This window comes from Mobula hypostoma, chromosome 8 (genome assembly GCF_963921235.1).
Source record: "Mobula hypostoma chromosome 8, sMobHyp1.1, whole genome shotgun sequence".
NCBI lineage: Eukaryota > Metazoa > Chordata > Chondrichthyes > Myliobatiformes > Myliobatidae > Mobula > Mobula hypostoma.
Window position 1 is genome coordinate 29,936,748 of NC_086104.1, and position 24,301 is coordinate 29,961,048.

Sequence of the window (24,301 nt, forward strand, 5' to 3'; positions counted from 1 at the left end):
TGACTCTTCGGGGTTCGTCAGAGAAGGATCGGGATGGTAGAACTAGAAAGTTATTCATACAAAATTCACAAACAAGGTGGTGGCTTGGTGTCAAGAAGAATTTTTAAATGTCTGCAATTATTGGACTTGTCCTTTCCTTTAGCCTTTTATAAACAAAAGTATTCATGGTCTTGCAAATATTTTAATAACTGATTTGTTTACAATTCTCAAACTTCAGATTAGTATTTAGCACATCATGGAAATTTCATGGATCATTTGCAAAAACTTTACTTAAAAAATAAAACCAAGCCGAATAATTTTGCAAGTGTTATTGGAAGTGTAATACACTGGAGTGATTCAACCTGTAATGTTAATGATTTGTCTGATATAACTTTTGGATCACATTTATATCCTCCTTTTTTATAATTGCCAAGCAATACACAAAAGTGAATTATTTGCAGCAACACACACAAAATGCTGAAGGAACTTAGCACTGTGGAAATGAATTAACAGTCAACATTTTGGGCTGAGATCCTTCATTATTTGTCTCCTTTGCATATTAAAATAATTCTTACTATACCTCATGGCCCACATCACCAGAACATCCTGCAAATTGTATATTTCCTTTCTCATTTACTGCAAAGCAATGCAATACTGAGAACAGAAGCTGATTAACTGAAAAATGCAGGAGGACACCATGAAGTACAGGTCTCAAGATTCCATCTTTGCAACGACACAGGAGATTTTGTATTTCTCTCGAGAACAAAAATCCTCAGCTTGTTGTCTTTGATTTCTTTAACAAATTCCCTCCCTGTCAGCATATTGCAGAGTTTAAAATAAAGGAAAGATAATTTAGGACAAAACCTTATGTGCAAAAAAAAAATGAAAGGTCTAACCTCTAAATTTGCTTTGTCATTTTGAAGTTTTGCTATGGTGTCCGTGTATTTTTGTTTTAAGCCATCAACCACATCATGATGTTGCATGGCATCTCTCTCCAACACCATTAATCGTTCCCTGAGCTCAGTTTCAATTCGTTTATGTCTTTCTTGAGCTTCTTGAACCTATATATTCAAGGAAATACAAAATGGAAAATCACTGCCATTACACTTGTGGATTAATTTAATATAAGCAGTTTATTAATATAATAAACATAGTTGGACTCAAAATTGAGGGGAAATAAAAACAACCAAAAGCATTGTTTACAAGTGAAGATTAATTATTAAAACACACACATTGTAGTAAAAATGAAAATACTATTACCTAGGGCTTGAACTACAGAATATACAATGATCCAGGCATGTTCTCACAAAGGCCTTGAATAATGGTAGCAAGATATCCTTCTTCTTGTTCTCAAAGCCTCTTGCATATTCCTCATACACTTTGCATTATTAAGCATTTACTTTCACTAACTAGAATAGGACCAATAGATCCCTTTAATATAAATCAACATTTTTCCAATCTGTAGCTAAATATTGGCATTTTGTTTATTTGTACCAAAATGAGTAATATTTATCCTGGTAATCCTGCATCCATCATGTTTTTGTGCACTCACTTAAATGATGTAAATCACCTTGAAAACTCTTTGCATCCTTCTCATAATAATATATAATTTTGTTCAGCTTTCTGTCTTCAGCAAATTTATAAGTATTAAGTTTGGTTCCTCATGTCAGTCATGGATAAATATTGCTAATATCTTGGGCCCCAAGCTATGATCTCTGTTTTAGTCACCAGATGTCAAGCTTTAAAAGACCCATTTATTTCAACTGTAATCTAATTTTTAGTCTATGCTAGTATATTATTCCAAATTCATGTGATATATATTTGCTAAACATCTCTTCATTTTTAAATTTAAAAGCCTTAAAATACAAATATATTACATCCACTGATGTTCCCTTATATATTCTATCAGTTAGATACAGGTTTCCCCGCCATCCAAAGGTAGAGCGTTCCTATGAATTGGTTCGTAAGCCGGAATGTCGTAAAGTGAAGAAGCAATTACCATTTATTTATATGGGAAAAATTTGTGAGCGTTCACAGACCCAAAAAATAACCTACCAAATCATGCCAAATAACACATAAAACCTAAAATAACAGTAACATATAGAAAAAGCAGGAATGATATGATGAATACACTGCCTATATAAAGTAGAAATACTTTTCTACAATCATTGCCGCACTGGTCTCCGTAGTGAAAATCTCACGCAAGCGCTCTCAGCAGAAACATGGAGCAAGCGCTCTCGGCAGAAATACTCTCTCCAGTAACCTTTAAGCTATGAAGCTGCCAAATCATACCAAATAACACATTAAAACATACACAGCCTATATAAAGTAGAAATAATGTATGTACAGTGTAGTATCACTTACAGGAATCTGGAAGTCAGCGCCGAGCACACTGATGATGGTGTGTTAGGCTGAGTCATCGGAGGTTGGGGTGGTGCAGTTGTCCACAACCTCCAGGCAGCGAACCGATACTGATCCGTGGAGAATGCAGCAGTCCAGCAGTAGCCGGGACGCACCCAGAACATCTTTAGGAAAAAAGCCGAAATAAACAAGCTAATTAATTAGGTGCCACCTGGCACGTAAATATCGGCCCAGATAAGAGGTGACCCAATCGGCAATTGCCTCTGATCTGGGCTGACATTTACGTGCCAGGCGGCACCTAATTAATTAGCTTGTTTATTTCGGCTTTTTTCTTAAAGATGTGTCGGGTGCGTCCCGGCTACCGCTGCATTCTCTGCGGCAATGTATCAGTCCGCGGCCTGGGGGTTGGGGTGGTGGGACACTGGGGTGTCATCTCATCGTCGTCTGTTTCCATCAGGGCAGGAAGGTCATCTTCTTTTATGTCTGCCTGCCTCGAAGGTCGAGATTCGTCGTCTGCTGTGGAAGGCTTGAAAAATGACAGTATGCTTGACTGCTTAGCCTCGTGCATTTTTCTATCATACAGTTCCTTGTAAGCACTCAAACCATCCTGCAAATATGCCCTAAAGCTACGTACCCTTTCAAAATGAAAGTCGTACTTTATCATTGCAGCGAAAATCTCACGCAGTTGCTTCATGTTCAGTTCCTGGACGACTTCACTTTCGGTCCGTTCGCTACTGCATTCAGTTTTGATTGTTATCCTTTCCTCTTCCAATTGCATCAACTCTTCATCTATCAGTTCTCGGTGATGGGATGCCAAAATCTCTTCAACATCATCTTCGTCAGCTTCCACAAGCCAAACTCACTTTGTCCTTACTTCGTTCACCACGATCAAAACGCTTAATTATGTCTAGTTTTACGCTAAGTGTAACACCTTTACGAGCTCTTTTAGGCTTTTCTGATACCTTAGAACTCATCTTGCTAACGGCTGCTCACAGGAACGTGTTTAAGTAATGCTGCTATATTGCAGTCCTGCAGGAGGAGCTTGGCTGCTCGGAGCGCGTGGGCCTTTTAGCGAAAACAGGTAACTTATGTAGGTCTTTCGTAACAGCGAGGTTTCGAAAAGCGGGGGACACCTGTATTCAATTAAAAATGTAGTAGATTTGTCAAATATGATTCTCCTTAGTTAATACTCTTAAATTTGCCTAAACCTAATAAATAAATAAACATTTCTTTTTTTAAAAGACTTTATCACATATAGATTCTGGGATTTCTCTACTATTGATGTTGAATTAACTGGTCTCAAATTCCCAGTTGTCTCTCCACCCTCCAGTCTGCATGAACTGTTGCAAGTGCAAAGAATTTTATAAAATGACAATCAATGCAACCACTTAATTCTGTATGTACTGTCCAGTTAATGAAGGAGCTTGGTTCAGAAGACTCTTCACTATGCCAAAGTCCATATAGTGACAGCTCCAGAAAACTCAACTTTCATAGTTGCTATAGTGGGAAAATGGCATAAACTAGTCAATTGCCTCCCTGTAAGGATACAGTAAATCAAAGCAAACAGTGTTTCTATTGACAAGCTGAAACATGGCTCATTCAATCACTTTTATTGGCAGACAGAACAGCTCAGATGCTTACAGATTTTCTCCTGCCATTTTGAAGTATTTATCTAACAGACAACTCCTATTAACATAATCAAAAACTACCAAATGTTACTGGGTCATATGAAGTTGCTTGAAAGACAGGTTCCAAATCTTTCGACTATCCTTTGCCAGACAATATGAAATTTGGGTTACAACCCTTCTTCTGCACAATCTGTTAGTACCAACATGGACCACAACCTTTGGCTATATACAAGCTTCCCAATTACTATGGCAGTTTATTTGAAGTTGATTATGAAAGCCTTAGAGAAGTAAGCCTGTGTATCAATATTTTTCAGTCATGCTACACAGTCAAAAGATAAGCAACTTATGATTTCAATTTAACTGCTCATTTAAATCAACAAGTTAACAGGATAGAATAAAAAGCCAAACAATTCTAAAGGAAGGAAGATTCAATATATTTTAAAAAATGAAGAAAGGAAAAAGTCTGATCCAAAGAGAAAGAAGCATATGACTAGGAATTCCCCGGTGGGGGAAGAACTTTTATTAAAATGATGCCTTTCACAACCTGAAGTAGAGATTGTTCAAAATTCCCCACGAACCCAAATTTATTTTGTAGGAAATGAGATGACCAGTTTGGCCATTGCATATTCCAATAAACAAATATCGTATGAGCCAGGAGTTTACAACATCTGTATACAACAGATATTAGAATACACAAATATATAGCAAGGATGACATTGTTTTCAAATAACAGTCTCTTTTTGAAAAGTCTAAGCTACAATTAACATTAAAAGAAGTAGCATACATAGAATTTACAGCACAGAAACAGACCTCTTATCACACTCCTAAAAGAGCAAAAGCGGTCAATTTAGTACTTTCTCAACAAGTAAATTAAATGTTAAATACATTTGAGGTTGACCAAAAAAACTTTTTTTTTTAAACTGAATGAAAAATAACCACCAGAACATTCATCAACTTCTCCCCTTCAACCAGGGCTGCGGAAAACATCGCAGTCAAACAAAATATCAATCTAATAGCTCTCAAGAGACCTATTTGGGAAGAATACCTAGAAAAACTTTGTTTATGGATAACCACTATATTCTGCAAACCATAAATACTTGTCAAACAGTGAATGGGGTTCCGAAATGGAAAGGAATTTTGGTTTACATCCTCACCATATCACGCATAAACTACTCATGTATTACTTGTTACCTGGCTCTGGACAAATTGTATTGTGTGCCAAAACTCTGAATTTGCTCTTAACAATCATCAAAATAAAAAGCAGAATCTGGAGTTGGTCATGGAATGCTGGCAAGCGTGCATAAACAGGATGCTTATACGTAATGACTCTTGGCCCAAAAGATCTGCATCAATTTAACTGATTTAAGCCAAGATCTTTATTTTAAAAAATCAATTTCTTGATTCAGTGTGGAACTAGAGTTAAGTAATCCAAATATGGAGCCAAAAAATATGGCAACAGTGAAAAAATTTGTCCATGCACATAATGGCTGCCAAACACTATTCCACACATTTGAAGCAAATAAAAGTAAATTAGCACAGAAGCATAGGCAGTCACAATTTCTCAAAATAATCTGTTTTCTTATGTAAAATGTTTAAAAGGTGAGCAATTAAATGGGTAATGTTAACAGTCAAAGGGACATGGGTGTCCTCTTACTTGAGTCATAAAATGTCAACATGCAAGTGCTGCAAGTAGTTGGTGATAAATGATACAATAACCTCTATTACAAAAGAGGAAGTACAGGATAAAAGTTGGCTTCCATTATTTCTAAGGGTTTTGGCAAGACCACACTTGGAGTACTGTGCCAAGTCTTGGTGTTTTTACCCAAGTAGTAAATACTTGCCAGAGGGAATGCAGTGAATATTCACCACTCTGGGTCCAAGGAAGACAGGCAAGACTACATTGAGAATATAACATTTAATTTTGAGATTCAGCTTCAGGAAGGGATGTTTGCCTTTGGATGGTAGGAGAACACAATGGATTTAATATAGGTATAAATTTGACCTCTGTTCTTTCTTTTTAGATTCAATGATCTTAGATATTCCAAAGCCATACGGGTTACGGTTAGTAAGTTGTGGGCATATACTATGTTGGTGCTGGAGGCAATGCGACACTTGTGTACTGGCCTCATCACATCCTCAGATCATGTTGACGATAGATGTAAAAAACATTAACATTTTGCTTTACGGTTTGATGTAGATGTGACAAAGCTAATCTTTAAATGTTTAATAAATTTGAAATGTTAAAGTTATTTTGGGTGAATGCAAACAATTTCCTTGGATGATGGAATCTGGAAGAAAGCTTAACCTTGCAGTTAAGTAGATCATGAAGAAAACAATAGGCACTTTTTCCAAACAAAAGATTTTGGAAATCTGAAACTACCTCCCCTAAAACACTGACAAATTAATACAAAATGCAATTATCAACATAGTCTGATCAATTGTTTTCTGAAAGGCACACTCAAAGGCAAGCAACTGATAGGTAAAAAGCAGCTATGATTGAAGTAAGGTTCTAGCTATTTTATGCTAACTTCTCAGATAACATGCTCTAATACTACAACATTTGTGCACAATATTTTTTAAATATTCAAACTGAAAACCTACAACAGCTCAGAAAAAAACATCTGGTTTTCAATTCCTGACATCTTGCCAAATGCAAGCATCAGCAAATCGCTCAATGGTACAGCCTAAAACAAACTTTCACTGCAAACAACTTAAGTAAAAGCCATGCATGAAAATGAAAGTCTAAGTATCAGCAAGTTTATTTTGTTACTGCTAAAAATACTAAAGGTTGCATAATACAATGTTTAATAAGAGTATGGCAGCACAAGTGTTAATAGACACAATTGCTAGTCAATTTCTAATGGCCTCCAATGGTAAAACTGGTAGCCTATGTACTTCAGAACCAAATGGCACCTGATTACTGAGGGAGGTTACATGTAAACTGTTCCTTTTCAACCTCAACTCCCCAAAACTACAGCACCTCCCCCACCCAGTAAGACAGCATTCTCACAACACGCTGGAGGAACTCAGCAGGTCAGGCAGCATCCATGGAAACGATCAGTCAAAGTTCCGGCCCAAAACGTTGATTGATCGTTTCCACGGATGCTGCCCGACCTGCTGAGTTCCTCCAGCGAGTTGTGAGTGTTGCTTTGACCCCAGCATCTGCAGAGTATTTTGTGCTTAAGACAGCATTCTTCTCTTGAAATCACCTTAAAGCTAATTCATCTGTGTAACAGTGTTCCCAAATTCATCCATTGCATTATAGCCAATTGGTCTCAAGGAACCACGTTATAGAACATAGAACAGTACTGCACAGTACAGGCCCTTCAGCCCACAATGTTCTGCTGACCCTTAAACCTTGCCTCCCAAATAAACCCCCACCTTAAATTCCTCCATATACCCGTCTAGTAGTCTCTTAAACTTCACTAGTGTATCTGCCTCCACCATTAACTCAGGCACTGCATTCCACGCACCAACCACTCTGAGTAACAAACCTTCCTATAATATCCCCCTTGAACTTCCCACCCCTTACCTTAAAGCCATGTCCTGTGTATTGAGCAGTGGTGCCCTGGGGAAGAGGCGCTAGATGTCCACTCTAGCCATTCCTCTTATTATCTTGTATACCTCTATCATGTCTCCTCTCATCCTCCTTCTCTCCAAAGAGTAAAGCCCTAGCTCCCTTAACCTCTGATCATAATGCATACTCTCTAAACCAGGCAGCATCCTGGTAAACCTCCTCTGTACCCTTTCCAATTCTTCCACATCCTTCCTATAGTGAGGTGACCAGAACTGGACACAGTACTCCAAGTGTGGCCTAACCAGAGTTTTATAGAGTTGCATCATTACCCCACGACTCTGAAACTCTATCCCTCAACTTATGAAAGCTAAGTTTTCTTAACTACCCTATCTACCTGTGAGGCAACTTTCAGTGATCTGTGGACATGTACCCCCAGATCCCTCTGCTCCTCCACACTTCCAAGTACCCTGCCATTTACTTTGAACTCTGCCTTGGAGTTTGTCCTTCCAAAGTGTACCACCTCACACTTCTCCGGGTTGAACTCCATCTGCCACTTCTCAGCCCACTCCTGCATCCTATTGTCTGCATTGTCTCTCTGCAATCTTTGACAATCCTCTACACTATCCACAACACCACCAACCTTTGTGTCGTCTGCAAACTTGCCAACCCACCCTTCTACCCCCACATCTAGGTCGTTAAAAAAAATCACGAAAAGTAGAGGTCCTAGAACTGATCCTTGTGGGACACCACGAGTCACAACCCTCCAATCCAAATGTACTCCCACCACCACGACCCTCTGCCTTCTGCAGGCAAGCCAATTCTGAAACCACCTGGCCAAACTTCCCTGGATCCCATGCCTTCTGACTTTCTGAATAGGCCTACCATGTGGAACCTTGTCAAATGCCTTACTAAAATCAAATCCATGTAGATCCCATCCACTGCACTACCCTCATCTGATTGCATCATCTCTGATCTGGGCCGACATTTACGTGCTGTATGGCACCTAATTAATTAGCTTGTTCATTTCGGCTTTTTTTTCTTAAAGATGTGCTGGATGCGTCCTGGTTACCGCTGTACCCTGCATTCTTCGCGGATTGGTATCGGGTCGCTGCCAGAGGGTGGGGGCCACTGCACCACCCCAGCCTCCGATGACTCAGCCTAACACATCATCATCAGTGTGCTGTCCCAATTCCGGTAAGTGATAATACACTGTACATACATTATTTCTACTTTATATCGGCTGTGTATTTTTATGTATTATTTGGTATGATTTGGCAGCTTCATAGCTTAAAGGTTACTGGAGAGCGCTTGCGCCGTGTTTTTGCTGAGAGTGCTTGCGTGAGATTTTCGCTACAGAGAACAGTGCGGCAATGCTTGTGGAAAAGTATTTCTGCTTGACACAGGCTGTGTATTTATCATATCATTCCTGCTTTTACTATATGTTACTGTTATTTTAGGTTTTATATGTTATTTGGCATGATTTGGTTATTTTTGGGTCTGCGAACGTTCACAAATTTTTCCCATATAAATTAATGGTAATTGCTTCTTCACTTTACGACATTCCGGCTTACGAACCGTTTCATAGGAACGCTCTACCTTCAGATGGCAGGGGAAACTTGTACATTAAAACACAAAAATATCTTGTGCACCAGCATGAGTTTTCCAGTTAGTGCTGCTAGAGAGAAAACAAATGGGCAAGAAAGAACTCCACTGTATTCGCTCAGCTAACCGAACAACTGCAGTCAATTCTTCGATTTTCATTTACTATTGCTGCAAAATATTAGCCAGATCTGTTTCTGTTTTGAACTGGGAATTTCAGTAACACATTGAAAAAGACAATATCTGGTCACATAAAATAAATCAAATAATATAGATAAGAATTTATTTTTTTTTTGCTTTCGATTGTCCCCTCCATCCTCTTCCACCACCTCAAAAACCCTGTTATCCTCTACTAATAGGATAACAACATCATTACATTCCTTTTTCCTTTGCTCTATTCGTCTGGCTTTGATGGACAGCCACTTATATGCCCTCAACAGAATCCCACATGAGACACTGATTAAAACAGGGAACAATCAGGATCTCCTCAGCACTTTCTTATAAAAATTGCCACAACCCCACTGCTGTAAATCCATGGCCCACGACCACTCAAAATGGACAGCACACAATCTCAGAAAAACTGTAGCATGCACACCTTTCAACTTACTCACCTCATTAAGCACCTGCTGCCCCACTGGTGGTAGAGACTACCAAAACAAAATTACACAATGCTGTTTTCCTCAGCCCAGCAGGATAAGAATCAATTTCTCACCATCAAAGAGTGAACTATATCAATGACCTGGAGTTTTTCAACCGTTCAGCGTGTTCTTTAAGTCATCCTGAACTAAGTTAATATCTACATCAAGGACACACAGAAGAATCATTTGACCAAACACAGCTTTTCTGTAGTATAGTAGCAATTAGCAAAACGCTATTACAGCTCGGTGTGCTCCAAAGTTCGGAATTCAATTCTAGCACCATTTTGTAAAGAGTCTCTGTACATCCTCCCCGTGAAGTGCACGGGCTTTCTCTGGGTCCTTCGGTTCCTCCCACAGTCCAGGTAGGTTAACTGGTCATTGTAAATTGCCCTGTGATTAGGTTAGAGTTAAATTGGAGTTGTTGCGGGTTGCTGGGGCAGCATGGTTCGAAAGGCTGGAAGGGCCAACTCAACCCAGCATTGCTAAATAAATAAATAAAATCAACTGTACATGATTGTGCCAGGAACCACAGAGGGGCACTGATAGGTCAATGTCATGTTCCCAAAGGAATAATGAACTGAGACTTGCTCCCTTGGGTGTCTCTTTCCTAGCTTTTATTCTTCAAAAACCTGCACTGCATGAACTCTTGTGCTCAGCATATCAAGACCCAATCACCTTCCAAGTTTGGAATTTACCAGCCCCACGCATACTGCTCTAATTCTTTTTTCCCCCTCGTGAAGAATTTTCAGAACTTCAACTGAACAGCCACATGGACTTGTACATCAAAACTCCCAACTAAAATATACCACAGGCATGGAAAGATTATTTATTAAGTGTAGATTATGTAAAGCTTAAGTAAAAAGGTAGGTTTTAAAAGAAAGTTTGAGAAAATTTGAATGTTTGGACTAATTAAATGATACAGCATGGAATTGATGTATATTTGATACACGATTGTCATCAGATGTAATTCCCTTAAATTTTACTAACAATAATCTCTTCATTCCATTGAACAATTTATTTTCAGTGCTCAAGTTGGGATATCAATAGAATTGTACGCTATTTAAAAGGCTTGCATCAGTCATGATCTTTCAAGAATCACTTGATTCTGGCATGGTCCCGGAGGACTAGAGGATTGCAAATGCCACTCCACTCTTTAAGAAGGGAGGAAAACTAAAGAAAGGAAATTATAGGCCAGTTTGCCTAACCTCAGTGGTTGGAAAGAGGAGGTTTTGAGGTATTTGGAGACTAATGATAAAATAAGTCAAAGTCAGCAAGGTTTCTATGAAGGGAAATCTTGCCTGACAAATCTGTTAAGAGTTGTTCGAGGAAGTAACAAGCAGGGTTGGCAAAGGAGAGGCAGTGGATGTCATTTACTTGAATTTTCAGAAGGCATTTGATAAGGTGCCACACATGAGGCTGCTTAACAAGATAAAATCCGATGGCACTAAAGGAAAGATACTGGTATGGATAGAGGAATGGCTGACAGGCAGGAGGCAATGAGTGGAAATAAAAGGGGTCTTTTCTGGTTGGCTGCCAGTGACTAGTGGTGTTCCTCAGGGGTCAATATTTGGACCGCTACTTTTCACATTGTTTGTCAATGATTTGGATAATGGAATTGCCGGCTTTGTGGCAAAGTTTGCAGATGATGCAAAGAGAGGTGGATTGGTAGGTTGTGCTGAGGAAGCAATGTGATTGCAAATTGGAAGAATAAGCAAAAAAAAGAGGCAGATGGAATACAGTGTTGGGAAATGTACCATAATGCATTTGGTAAAAGGAACAATAGTGCAGACTATTATCTAACTGGGGAGAAAATTCAAACATTAGAGGAATTAGAAGTCCTCATGCAACACTCCCAGAAGAATTTACAGGGTAAGTCTGTGGTAAAGAAGGCATTTATTTCAAGGGGAACAGAATATAAAAGCAAGGAGATAATGCTGAGTCTTTATCACACTAGTCAGGCTGCACTTGGAGTATTGTTAACAGTTTTGAGCCCCATGTATCAGAAAGGATGTGTTGTAATTGGAGAGTCCAGAGGAGGTTCATGAGGATGATTCTGGGAATTAAGGGGTTAACAAGAGGAGTGTTTGGCAGCTTTGGGCCTGTACTCACTGGAATTTAGAAGAATGCAGTGAAATCACATTGAAACCTACCGAATGCTGAAAGAACTAGATAGGGTGGATGTGGAGAGGATGTTTCCTATGGTGGGGTTATCCGCAGCTTGAGGGCACAACCTCAAAATTGAGGGGCAACTCTTTAGAATAGAGGCAAGGAGGAATTTTTTTTTTTAGTCAGAGAGTAGTGAATCTGTGGAATGCTCTGCCACAGACTGTGGTAGAGACTAAGTCCGTGGGTATACTTAAGCTAGAAGTTGATCGTTTCCTGATCGGTCAGGACCTCAGAGGATATGGTGAGAAGGCAGGTGTATGGGGTTGAGTGGGATCTGGGGTCAGCCTTGATGGAATGGCGGAGCAGCCTCAATGGGCTGAATGGCCTAATTCTACTCCTATGTCTTTTGGTCTAAGCTCATTATTTGTGCTCATTCCTACAGCAAAGAATTGTAAAATAACCATATAATGATTACAGCACGGAAACAGGCCATCTCGGCCCTTCTAGTCCGTGCCGAACGCTTACTCTCACCTAGTCCCACTGACCTGCACTCAGCCCATAACCCTCCATTCCTTTCCTGTCCATATAACTATCCAATTTTACATTAAATGACAATATCGAACTTGCCTCTACCACTTCTGCTGGAAGCTCGTTCCACACAGCTACCACCCTCTGAGTTAAGAAGTTCCCCCTCATGTTACCCCTAAACTTTTGCCCTTTAACTCTCAACTCATGTCCTCTTGTTTGAATCTCCCCTCTCAATGGAAAAAGCCTATCCACATCAACTCTATCTATCCCCCTCATAATTTTAAATACCGCTATCAAGTCCCCCCTCAACCTTCTACGCTCCGAAGAATAAAGACCCAACTTGTTCAACCTTTCTCTGTAACTTAGGTGCTGAAACCCAGGTAACATTCTAGTAAATCCTCTCTGCACTCTATTTTGTTGACATCTTTCCTATAATTCGGTAACTAGAACTGTACAAAATACTCCAAATTTGGCCTTATCAATGCCTTGTATAATTTCAACATTACATCCCAACTCCTATACTCAATGCTCTGATTTATAAAGGCCAGCAGCCACAACACATTCATCTGCATTCTTACTAATCCAATTTACGACCCCATCATCCAGATCATTAATGTATACGACAAACAACATTGGACCCAGTATAGATCTCTGAGGCACACCACTAGTCACTGGCCTCCAATCTGACTAACAGTTATCCACCACTACTCTCTGGTGTCTCCCATCCAGCCACTGCTGACTCCATTTTACTACTTCAATATTAATACCTAATGATTGAACCTTCCTAACTAACCTTCCGTGTGGAACCTTGTCAAAGGCCTTACTGAAGTCCATATAGACAACATCCACTGCTTTACCCTCATCAACTTTCCTTGTAACCTCTTCAAAAAATTCAATAAGATTTGTCAAACATGACCTTCCACACACAAATCCATGTTGACTGCTCCTAATTACACCCTGTCTATCCAGATAATTATATATACCATCTCTAAAAATACTTTCCATCAATTTACCCACCACTAATGTCAAACCCACAGGCCGATAATTGCTAGGTTTACTCTTAGAACCCTTTTTACACAATGGAACAACATGAGCAATACGCCAATCCTCCACCACCATCCCTGTTTCTATTAACATCTGAAATATTTCTGTCAGAGCCCCCGCTATTTCTACACTAACATCCCTCAAGGTCCTAGGGAATATCCTGTCAGGACCCGGAGACTTATCCACTTCTATATTCCTTACAAGCACCAGTACTTCCTCTTCTTTAATCACCACAGTTTCCATAACTTCCCTGTTTCCCTTACCTTACACAATGCAATATCCTTCTTCTTAGTGAATACTGAAGAAAAGAAATTGTTCAAAATGAGAGGGAGGAGGGAGGAGGGAGGAGGGAGGAGGGAGGAGGGAGGAGGGAGGAGGGAGGAGGGAGGAGGGAGGAGGGAGGAGGGAGGAGGGAGGAGGGAGGAGGGAGGAGGGAGGAGGGAGGAGGGAGGAGGGAGGAGGGAGGAGACCACCCTTAACTCCGAGTGGAGTCATCGGGATGCCGTCATGACGGCATTTTTTTATAGCAGGTTTTCTTACTTCTATGAGGCTGAGTTGCTAGCTCGACACTGAACCCAGCAAGGCTGGATTCAAACTCGGGAGCCTCTGCTCCAAAGTCCGGCGCTGATGCCACTACGCCATCAGCCTGCACTGTAAAATTATATAGTGATGAAAATGTCATCCTGTTAAAATTCTATCTCCTGTACAGCAGCTTTTTCTGAACTTGATTTTTAAAAATGGCTTAAAGACTAGAATGCACTTTCGACAGCAAGATTAATTAACTGTTTTCTAGGCCTTCGAGTTTTCATATTCTCAACTAAATAAGCCATTCAGCCCACTGAATGAATACTTGATGTCAGCAATGATTTTCCTGTGAACTACTCCCTCAACATCTACATACCAATAAACCACATGCTCCACTCACCAGCTACTGCCTTCTTTCTAAAAGTCAGTTAAACTACCAACCAATCTTCTTAGTGATTTGCTGCTAAGAATTCAAAATCTACTGTGCTCTTACCAAGCAGATTCACACAAATGCAGGTAGCTCAAAGCTGCCCAACAGTAGAGCAAGAAAAGGCTTGGATTTTAGTATGTGCATGATTAACAATTTTGTTTGCCTTTGTATTAGTTGAGGGACATTGGTGGCAGTACAATAACACTGCAAGCAGAGTTGCTGCCTCAATTCTAGTGGCCTAGTTTCATTCCCATCCACTAATGATACTTGTACAGGGTTTGGAAGTTCTGTGTGATCATGTGGGTTGTGCCTGCTGCCCTATCAACCCACCGCAGGAATGTGGGAGATTAACTGTAAATTGCCCTGAGCACTCTGAGTGAGTGGTAGTATCTTCAAGTTATGGGATATGGAATAGACACTTGATTGTCAGCTCAAACTCAACTGAAGAGTCCGTTTCCTGTGTGGAATGACTTATCTAAACAATACAGTTAGTTTTCTCATGTCTTTTTTGTCCTCCCTTTTCTTGAAAAATTATATTATACTCACTGAATGAAAATAGATCCTTCAGCCGATGAACACTCCCAATTTCATTTATTTTATTCTCCCCAGATTTCCGAGAACAGCTCTTGTTGTCTGTGCCACTGTGCTTATTGTTTTGTCAAATAGACTTAAACAAGAGTTCTGGGCCAAGAACTCATTCAAAAATGAGGATCTTAAGAATACTCATAAAAGTTGCTGGTGAACGCAGCAGGCCAGGCAGCATCTGTAGGAAGAGGTGCAGTCGACGTTTCAGGCCGAGACCCTTCGTCAGGACTAACTGAAGGAAGAGTGAGTAAGGGATTTGAAAGCTGGAGGGGGAGGGGGAGATGCAAAATGATAGGAGAAGACAGGAGGGGGAGGGATGGAGCCGAGAGCTGGACAGGTGATAGGCAGAAGGGGATACGAGAGGATCATGGGACAGGAGGTCCGGGAAGAAAGACGGGGGGGGGGGTGACCCAGAGGATGGGCAAGAGGTATATTCAGAGGGACAGAGGGAGAAAAAGGAGAGTGAGAGAAAGAATGTGTGCATAAAAAAGAGTAACAGATGGGGTACGAGGGGGAGGTGGGGCCTAGCGGAAGTTAGAGAAGTCAATGTTCATGCCATCAGGTTGGAGGCTACCCATACGGAATATAAGGTGTTGTTCCTCCAACCTGAGTGTGGCTTCATCTTTACAGTAGAGGAGGCCGTGGATAGACATGTCAGAATGGGAATGGGATGTGGAATTAAAATGTGTGGCCACTGGGAGATCCTGCTTTCTCTGGCGGACAGAGCGTAGATGTTCAGCAAAGCGGTCTCCCAGTCTGCGTCGGGTCTCACCAATATATGAAAGGCCACATCGGGAGCACCGGACGCAGTATATCACCCCAGTCGACTCACAGGTGAAGTGTTGCCTCACCTGGAAGGACTGTTTGGGGCCCTGAATGGTGGTAAGGGAGGAAGTGTAAGGGCATGTGTAGCACTTGTTCCGCTTACACGGATAAGTGCCAGGAGGGAGATCAGTGGGGAGGGATGGGGGGGACGAATGGACAAGGGAGTTGTGTAGGGAGCGATCCCTGCGGAATGCAGAGAGAGGGGGGGAGGGAAAGATATGCTTAGTGGTGGGATCCCGTTGGAGGTGTGCTACACATGCCCTTACACTTCCTCCCTTACCACCATTCAGGGCCCCAAACAGTCCTTCCAGGTGAGGCATCACTTCACCTGTGAGTCGACTGGGGTGATATACTGCGTCCGGTGCTCCCGATGTGGCCTTTTATATATTGGTGAGACCCGACGCAGACTGGGAGACCGCTTTGCTGAACATCTACGCTCTGCCCGCCAGAGAAAGCAGGATCTCCCAGTGGCCACACATTTTAATTCCACATCCCATTCCCATTCTGACATGTCTATCCACGGCCTCCTCTACTGTAAAGATGAAGCCACACTCAGGTTGGAGGAACAACACCTTATATTCCGTATGGGTAGCCTCCAACCTGATGGCATGAACATTGACTTCTCTAACTTCCGCTAGGCCCCACCTCCCCCTCGTACCCCATCTGTTACTCTTTTTTATGCACACATTCTTTCTCTCACTCTCCTTTTTCTCCCTCTGTCCCTCTGAATATACCTCTTGCCCATCCTCTGGGTCACCCCCCCCCGTCTTTCTTCCCGGACCTCCTGTCCCATGATCCTCTCGTATCCCCTTCTGCCTATCACCTGTCCAGCTCTCGGCTCCATCCCTCCCCCTCCTGTCTTCTCCTATTATTTTGCATCTCCCCCTCCCCCTCCAGCTTTCAAATCCCTTACTCACTCTTCCTTCAGTTAGTCCTGACGAAGGGTCTCGGCCTGAAACGTCGACTGCACCTCTTCCTACAGATGCTGCCTGGCCTGCTGCGTTCACCAGCAACTTTTATGTGTGTTGCTTGAATTTCCAGCATCTGCAGAATTCCTGTTGTTTGATCTTAAGAATACTGCTTACTATTGCAGTTATCAATGTTTTCAATTTCTCATATTTATTGTTCTACTAGACAACGGGGTGACCCATTGGGGCACCCTTTGAGAGAAGGGTAGTGCAGTCTGATGTGACCAGAATGAACATTAAATTTTCCTGAATGCTATTGGTATCGCTTTGCTTTGGAAACTGAAGTAGAAAACCTCAGTTTATTAAAGAAGAAGGATGAGTAGCAAAGAAAATATCGCTGATCCTCATTTAATGGAGGACACTTTTGATGGCATCACTTCTGGTTTATCTGCCACCTTGTGCCTCTCGTTGTCATTCTGGAGACGTGCAGCCCTTTCATCCCCCGTCTCTTCGTCTCTTCTGCTGTTTGTTGTTTGTCTCTGATCCTGGAGACATGCATGCCTCTCCTCCTCTGCCTCTTCTTCTCTCATCTTTTTTTTTGTCCTGACATTTTGACCCTGGAGTCATGTGTCCTGGTCTGATCCAATTCTTGTTCTCTCCCTCTGTTTGCCGCTTCCCGACGATGTTTAGCGTCACCTCGTGACCATAATGTCTCCTTTCCCTTTCCACGCGGCATAACTAAGCTGACCTTTTTTTTTTACCCTAATGCTGGATAGAAAATACAAAGCAGTAACACTGAAGGATGCTGATTATTCTCGATGATGTGGTTGGCGCTCTCCTAAATGGACGTGATATAGTCACCGCTGTCCTTTGACAGCAGCAAAGAGTTTTATGGGTGTCTCAAAGTACGTCATTACAATAAGATTAAATGATCTCTTATTGATGGGTGGCAGTTAGGTCTGTCCCAATCCTGCACATGCTGATGGTGATTAGCAGAATGTGACCCCTTGAAATAGAGCTGCCCTGCCCTTTTGCTCTGGTAGGTGTCGCTGCTGAGGCTGGCCGTGTGCATGCGTCGGGCTGCCGCGTCTCGATTTCCATGACGGCGGATCGGCTCTTGGGTTAAAAGGAAGCCTGTTGATTTTGGCGAATGAGCAATTGTATATGAAAATATAACACTGAACTTTGTTTGCATTCTGTAAGTTAGCGCATTTAAATTCGATTTAGCCAAAAAAAGTACCGCTGTATTGCACCGTTTGCGCTAATTGGAGGTCACAAACAGACAGACAGAGCATGAGAGTTTTAGTAGTATATCGACTAGCTCTTCATGTAGTTGCCAATAGAAAACTCGGATACTATGGAATTAACTCACTTGCTTGTGCAATCGTTCATTTTCTTCTATCTTGTTCTGCAGATCTTCATCAAAAACACTCTGTCTTTGCTGGTTTAGCTGAGATGGAGAATCAGCACACTTCTGCTGTAAAAAAATAGTCAGATCCTATTTACAACAGAAGGTATTACATCACTACACACTTGTACATTCTATAAGACAGAAATAATATAAAAGTATCTAAAAGTGACAAGTATCTGCATACATGAACATCAAGTGCAATTATTATTATTCACCACTAGGTGATGCTGAAACCACACAAATGCTGAACTGAACAGAATTTGCATTTACATCACTTTTAACAGTAAATATTATGACCAATCAAAAAATTCTATCCATAATAATTCTATGGAAATATATCCAAAAAGGGTTGGTAAAGAGTTGGATTTTAAGAGCAGCTAGGAAAATTCATATTAACTAAACTCTCGCCCAGTCATGCTGTTCATTCCTCACACAAAATAGTTAACACACTCCAACTTAATGCTGTCAATCTAGACAAATCATGGCCATATGTGATAGAAACATCGACCAAGTGCACCTTGACCTTACCAAAAGAACATCAACTAGCAAACTGTACCAACAAATACAAACTTTGCCCAATTAGTCTGGGAAATACTTCTTCCAAACTCAATTCAGACAAACTCTAGACCTTCCATCATATTAAATGCAATCCTACTCCCCTTGGACTCATAGCAATAATGTGTCCAACATCCGAATACAATCTAAACTTACCTACCCCAGCAAATATATGCTGATAATAAAATTTTAGTACATTAACATGTATAATAAACAGTCCAAATTGCCTCTTTCTGCGTTGCATCATTCTACGATAATAGCCTGGTTAATTCAATAATTGATCAAAGACAAAATGAATTTGATAGAGGTGATTTTTTAAAACTGTAAACTTAAATTAGTAAAAAAAATCCAGAACCAACAATACGGTACAATAGCCCACAAGACACAAAAGCACAATTAGGTCATTCAGCCCATCAATTCTGTTCCACTAGTAGGTTAGCAGATTTTGCCACATGCCTGCAGATTGGAAATTGCATTACATGTTTTGGCATTATTTGAGCACTGTGGTACAATTCCAGGACCTTGATCAAGCTCTCAACAAATTATAGGTTCAGATAATGGTTCAGCAACCCACATTGAATTCTGTCAATTCCTTTTATTTCCCTTTTCACTTTATCATGTCGCCACCAAGAAATAAAAGCACTCTGGCATTGAGAAAAGGATGCAGTAAGCATTGGATTTACTTGAAATGTCTTGGAATTATGATCCCCAATTCAATGCACAATAATTGAACGTTCAACCATCACTTTATGACTTCAGTTACCTTATTCAAAATCAACTGCAAGCCTACATCTGAAAATTATTTTTCTATGTTTGTTGAGTAATGTTGATTCTCGCTATCCATAAAAAAGTACCAAAAGGAGTCCAATGCTCCAGGGCAGCCTTGGTAGCTGAAACTTTATATCATTTATCTCCAGCATACATTTCTGACTGACCCAGTCCTGCCGAAGGGTCTCAGTCCCAAACGTTCACTGTACCTTTTTTTCCCCCCATAGATGCTACTTGGTCTGCTGAGTTCCTCCAGCATTTTGTGTGTTGCTTGGATTTCCAACATCTGCAGAGTTTCTCCTATTTGTGACCCATTTCATTTCCTTGTTTCAGTACAGAAAGCCATAAGAACAGAAACAACATTTTGAGGCACCTGAAGATTATATAGATATTATTTCCAAGCATAATTTATTGAAATAATTTAAGGAAAATTTTATTTTTTTTTTAAACTGTCCTCTGGGGAATAGTTTTAGCCACAATACAAAATGACAAGGTAGAACAGCACAAATGAGCCAATGCAATGATAACCAAGACAGATCTCAAGGTGACTGGAAACCAAAAGCCCATGCAGGAAGGTGGAAGTGGGGGGGGGGTTGGGGGTAGGGGTAGGAGAAGAATAAACAGGGAATTAATTTGGTAAGGAAAGATTAAGCAGATTGGCCTTATATTCAACTTCAACACGTAAAAGCTGATACTTGAGCGTGATAGAGGGAACTTATTCGCAGGTGACATTTCAAAATATTTTGAGGGTCACCACCTGAGCCAATTTTATTTGTTATATATATAAATAATATATTCATATATTTAGATAAAATAGCCTCAAAATTTGCAAGTGATACCATAGTAAAAGTCCGGACTACACCTACCACTAATCCAGGCATTTATGGAGGATTTAACCATCCTGACTACTACCATCCCATGCACCAAACGGTTGCTTGAGAAGCTCCATTCAAACATCAAATGGGCCCAAAGGATGATTAAAACAAAGTAGTCTTGGAGCAATTCTATAGTCAAGGGAAGGGTGGTCAACTACAAGTTCCATGTGGATGGGAAAGTAATTCTTCGTGTGTCAGAAATACCAGTTAAAAGCTTGGAGCATTGGAATATGTAAACCTCAGTGATACAAACGAGTGAAATTGCTAAGAGAAGAAATCAAAGGGCTTAATGACATTGATAAGACCTTGCTGCCAGGAAACTTTAAGCTCTGGTGCCTTCAGTTTGAATTGCTCTTCGGGTGTTGTGGCCACTGACTCTATATGAAGTCCCTATCACTCATGTTGAAAATCTGGAGAGGACAGTTAGTTCCTTTATTAAGAAGTGGATGAGCCTACCAAGATTGCTAAGTAACATCTAACTGTAAGGCAAAGGAGCTCTCGAGTTGCCTATCATGGGGCTGACTGAAGAGTTCAAGTGTGTCAAGATGAGGCTTGAGATGACTCTCTCGGAATCTCGTGACAGTGTTATCCAAGATGCTGCACCCGGGACCTTAACAGGGAGAAAGTGGTGTCCAGCAGAGTCAGTAAAGCATGTAAAAAGAGCACTCAGGTTTTCAGATATGGTGGGCCAAGTGCAATCTGGAAGAGGGGGCCTTGGCACAGGCTCAAATAGGCCCATTTGGCAAAAGGCGACAACACTAAAGCAAAGGCGAGCTATGGGGGTGGAAAAAGTACAGCGACAGGAGGAGCAGATGAGGTATCTCAGGTAAATCAGAACAGTGTCTCAGGCAAAACAGGGACAGTGGACAAGGTGGGAAAACATTGAGGAAAAAAAAATTCAGCTGGAAAGACTTATGGGAAAAGAAAGGAAAAAAGATTAGTTTGTAAGAGCTGTTAATGCTGTTCTCCCAATTCCCAAAAATCTGATCCAGTGGTTCAGTGAAGACCCAGCTTGTCCACTCTGTGGAAGAACAGCAAACCTCAGGCACATCCACTCATCTTACAAAGTAAGCCTCACTCAAGGAAGGTACATATGCAAGAACAACCAGGTCCTCAGACATTTGGCATCCACTGTGGAGAAGCAAAGGCTGAACAACAACTCTAAGCCCCATATGACTGGAAGAACAACCATCCCCTTTGTCCGGCAAGGACAGACAGTGCCACCCTCAGCAACACAGTTGGTGTCAGGCATACTGGAGCCTGCTCGTGACTGGAACACAGCTGTCGACCTTGACAAAAGCCTAATATTTCTCCTGGAGATAGCCGTTACCGCCCTGAGACCAGATTTGATTTTGTGCTCCAGCAGTCTGAAGGCTGTAGTAATCTCAGAGCTCACAGTGCCCTAAGAAGATGCAGTCTGCAAGATGTATGAGTGGAAACATGCAAGATATGCTGAGCTGGCCACAGAGGCTAAGCTGCGTAGATGGAAGATATTCCCGGTAGGGGGTGGTTACAGAGCATCTGTGGTGACTTCCATGGTGAGATTGCTGAAGGACTTGGGTGTTCGAGGCCAGGGCCAGCAGCAAGCTATAAAAGGAACTCTCGCTCTCGGAAGTAGCCGAGCAAAGCAACCACTGGTTATGGATGAAGAGGAGTGACGGCAACTGGGCCCTAAAATGTCCCATTGGTGGCCAGATGTGAAGGGGAGTGAACCTGAGAGGCCGGGTCTCACTGTTGAGCCCTCTGGAAATGTAGTGATGGAATTCATGGAACATCTAAGAGGGGTTCCCACCTGATGGCCCCGGGGAAGCATCTGCCACCCACCAAGCCCTTCCTCAAGATCCCTATACTATGACCCAAGTTAGGATCTGCTAATTAAAGGGATTGAGGCAACTAATCCAATGAGCTTGAGCTCCATCTATAGTTTCATTCACAACCCCAAAACACCCAACCACATTGTAACAAAGTAATGCAACAATTTTGCCAACAGCAAGATTACACACAGAAAACAGATAATTTGGTACAAAGAATATCAGCAAATGCTGGGTATACTCAACAGGTTAGGATACATCAGTGGAGAGAGAGAAAGAGTTTATATTTCAGGAAATGAAATTGATTCAGAAAGCCAATGACGAGAAACAGTTAACATTTCTTTCTCTACAGGCACTACTTGAACTGTTGAGCATTTCCAGTACTTTCCTATAATTTCAGATTTACAGTATGATCCTGTAAAATTTATTATAGTTTTTGTTTTAAGGATAAAATATCACACAGAACAAGACAGAACTCACAGAACATCTTAGTGTGATGCTTGCACGTTAACATGAAATCACTTTTGACAAAAGCAGATGTATTCTACACATATTCACCAAGATAATTCCAGTTTTGGGAAACTAAAATAATGACTCTTCAGATACTGGGATTAGTTTCACGGGGCATGAGAATGGCAAGATTTAATATAGTTGAGCAATAAAGAGTTCTTGCAATACAAGTAGGCAAGAAGAGATGGGAAAAATGATTTTTATGTAGGAGGACTATGGAACATGGAATATTTCAGCAGAAAGAGTAGATGAACTCAGGGGAAGATTCTTTTAAAGGGAAGATTCAAATTATTTTAAAATCAGAGATACATGACTGCGAAGAGGTAGAGCAATACATTCAATATTACATGTTTGAGAAAATTATCTTTATTTTCAAGCTGTTAAGTTCTATGGATTCATGGTTTATCATAGTTAGTCTAATTTCCATTAATCCTCACGTCAATTCAATTCAACGTCTACTCAATTCAACTGCTTTGACTAACCACATTTTATTCACAAGCTTGAAAAACTTTCCAAAAGTATACAGCAAGATAAAAATTTCAACTGATGTATGGAAAATAAATGTGGAAACAAAAGATAACAAATGCTTATGCATTTACCTTCTGAGTTCAAAAAGTCAATCGTCTTTGAAGACGGGATCTTTACATATTTCGTAGTATTTACCTTGCTCTTCTTCCCTTTGGCCTCAGTGGTCACCAGCTCCTCTTGAAGTAGCTCAACACGCTTTGCCAGCTGCTGATTTCGGAATGTCAGACTGTCCATTTCCTGCTGCAACTTCCTAACACTTTGATCCTTCATTTTTAGCTCCTCCTGTTGCAGAGAAAATCTGTGTTTTAAATTAATTTCTATAACACAAAAACATTGGAGGAAAATGTTCTCATCCAGCTACTCCTAGGCAAACCTTAGAATTATTGAAGTAAAGAATTAATTAAATAATGCCTAGCATTTTCACCAGAAGGCTTTTCTAAATTAGTTCAAACTAAGAAAGTCGTCCTGACAATGGTGGCGATAACTTACATTTATTGAGCAGCTTTACCACTGTAAAAACATCACTAGACACTTTATAGGAACATTAGTAAAAACTGAGGTTGAACAAGAGGAGTATTTAGGAAGTTAACCAAAAACTTGTTGAAAATTAGCTTTTTTTTAAAAAAAGAACAATCTTCAAAGACAGAAAACATAAAGAGGCTTGCATTCCATATACCACTTCTGAAAACATGGTTATCAAAATGCTTTACAACCAATGATGCTTTTGCTATTGCAGAGCTAAAAAATGTGTCAGAGAATTTGCACAAAACAGTCTTCCACAAACGGTAATGCAAGTTGTAATAAGATAGATACTGATTCCAGAGCTTGGTGTATTAATACCAGAGTCATCAACAAACTTGGCTACAGTCACATGATCAGAAACCTGTTATAGTGCTTGAAGAGACTGCATAATTGATGTGGAATGAAGTTCAAAGTTCACAATTTCAAAGATATATGTCACCATATACTAGGCTGAGATTCATTTTCTTGTGGGCATTTGTGGTAATACAAAGAAACAATAGAATCAATGAAAAACTGCATACAAAGGAGGCAAACAACCAATGTGCAAAAAGCAACTGTAGAAATACAAAAAGAAAGAAAACAAATTAATAATCAATAATAAGCATTAAATATCAAGAACATGAGTCTTGAAAGTGAGTCCATAGGTTG

At 40.7% G+C, this 24,301-nt stretch overlaps 1 protein-coding gene across 3 annotated transcripts in view; it reads right to left on the bottom strand.

The window, feature by feature from the left end:
* Positions 1 to 24,301, bottom strand: part of ppp1r21 (protein phosphatase 1, regulatory subunit 21) — an 84,552-nt gene that overhangs the window by 55,196 nt on the left and 5,055 nt on the right. For 2 of the 3 annotated variants that reach the window (XM_063055625.1, XM_063055622.1), the window contains exons 3-5: positions 23,267 to 23,413; positions 18,046 to 18,150; positions 876 to 1,040 (exon numbers count right to left, since the gene is read on the bottom strand). In XM_063055625.1, the coding sequence (XP_062911695.1) occupies positions 876 to 1,040; positions 18,046 to 18,150; positions 23,267 to 23,413 (417 nt within the window). The remainder of the gene's footprint in view (positions 1 to 875; positions 1,041 to 18,045; positions 18,151 to 23,266; positions 23,414 to 24,301) is intronic. The other variant, XM_063055624.1, reaches the window with a different exon arrangement.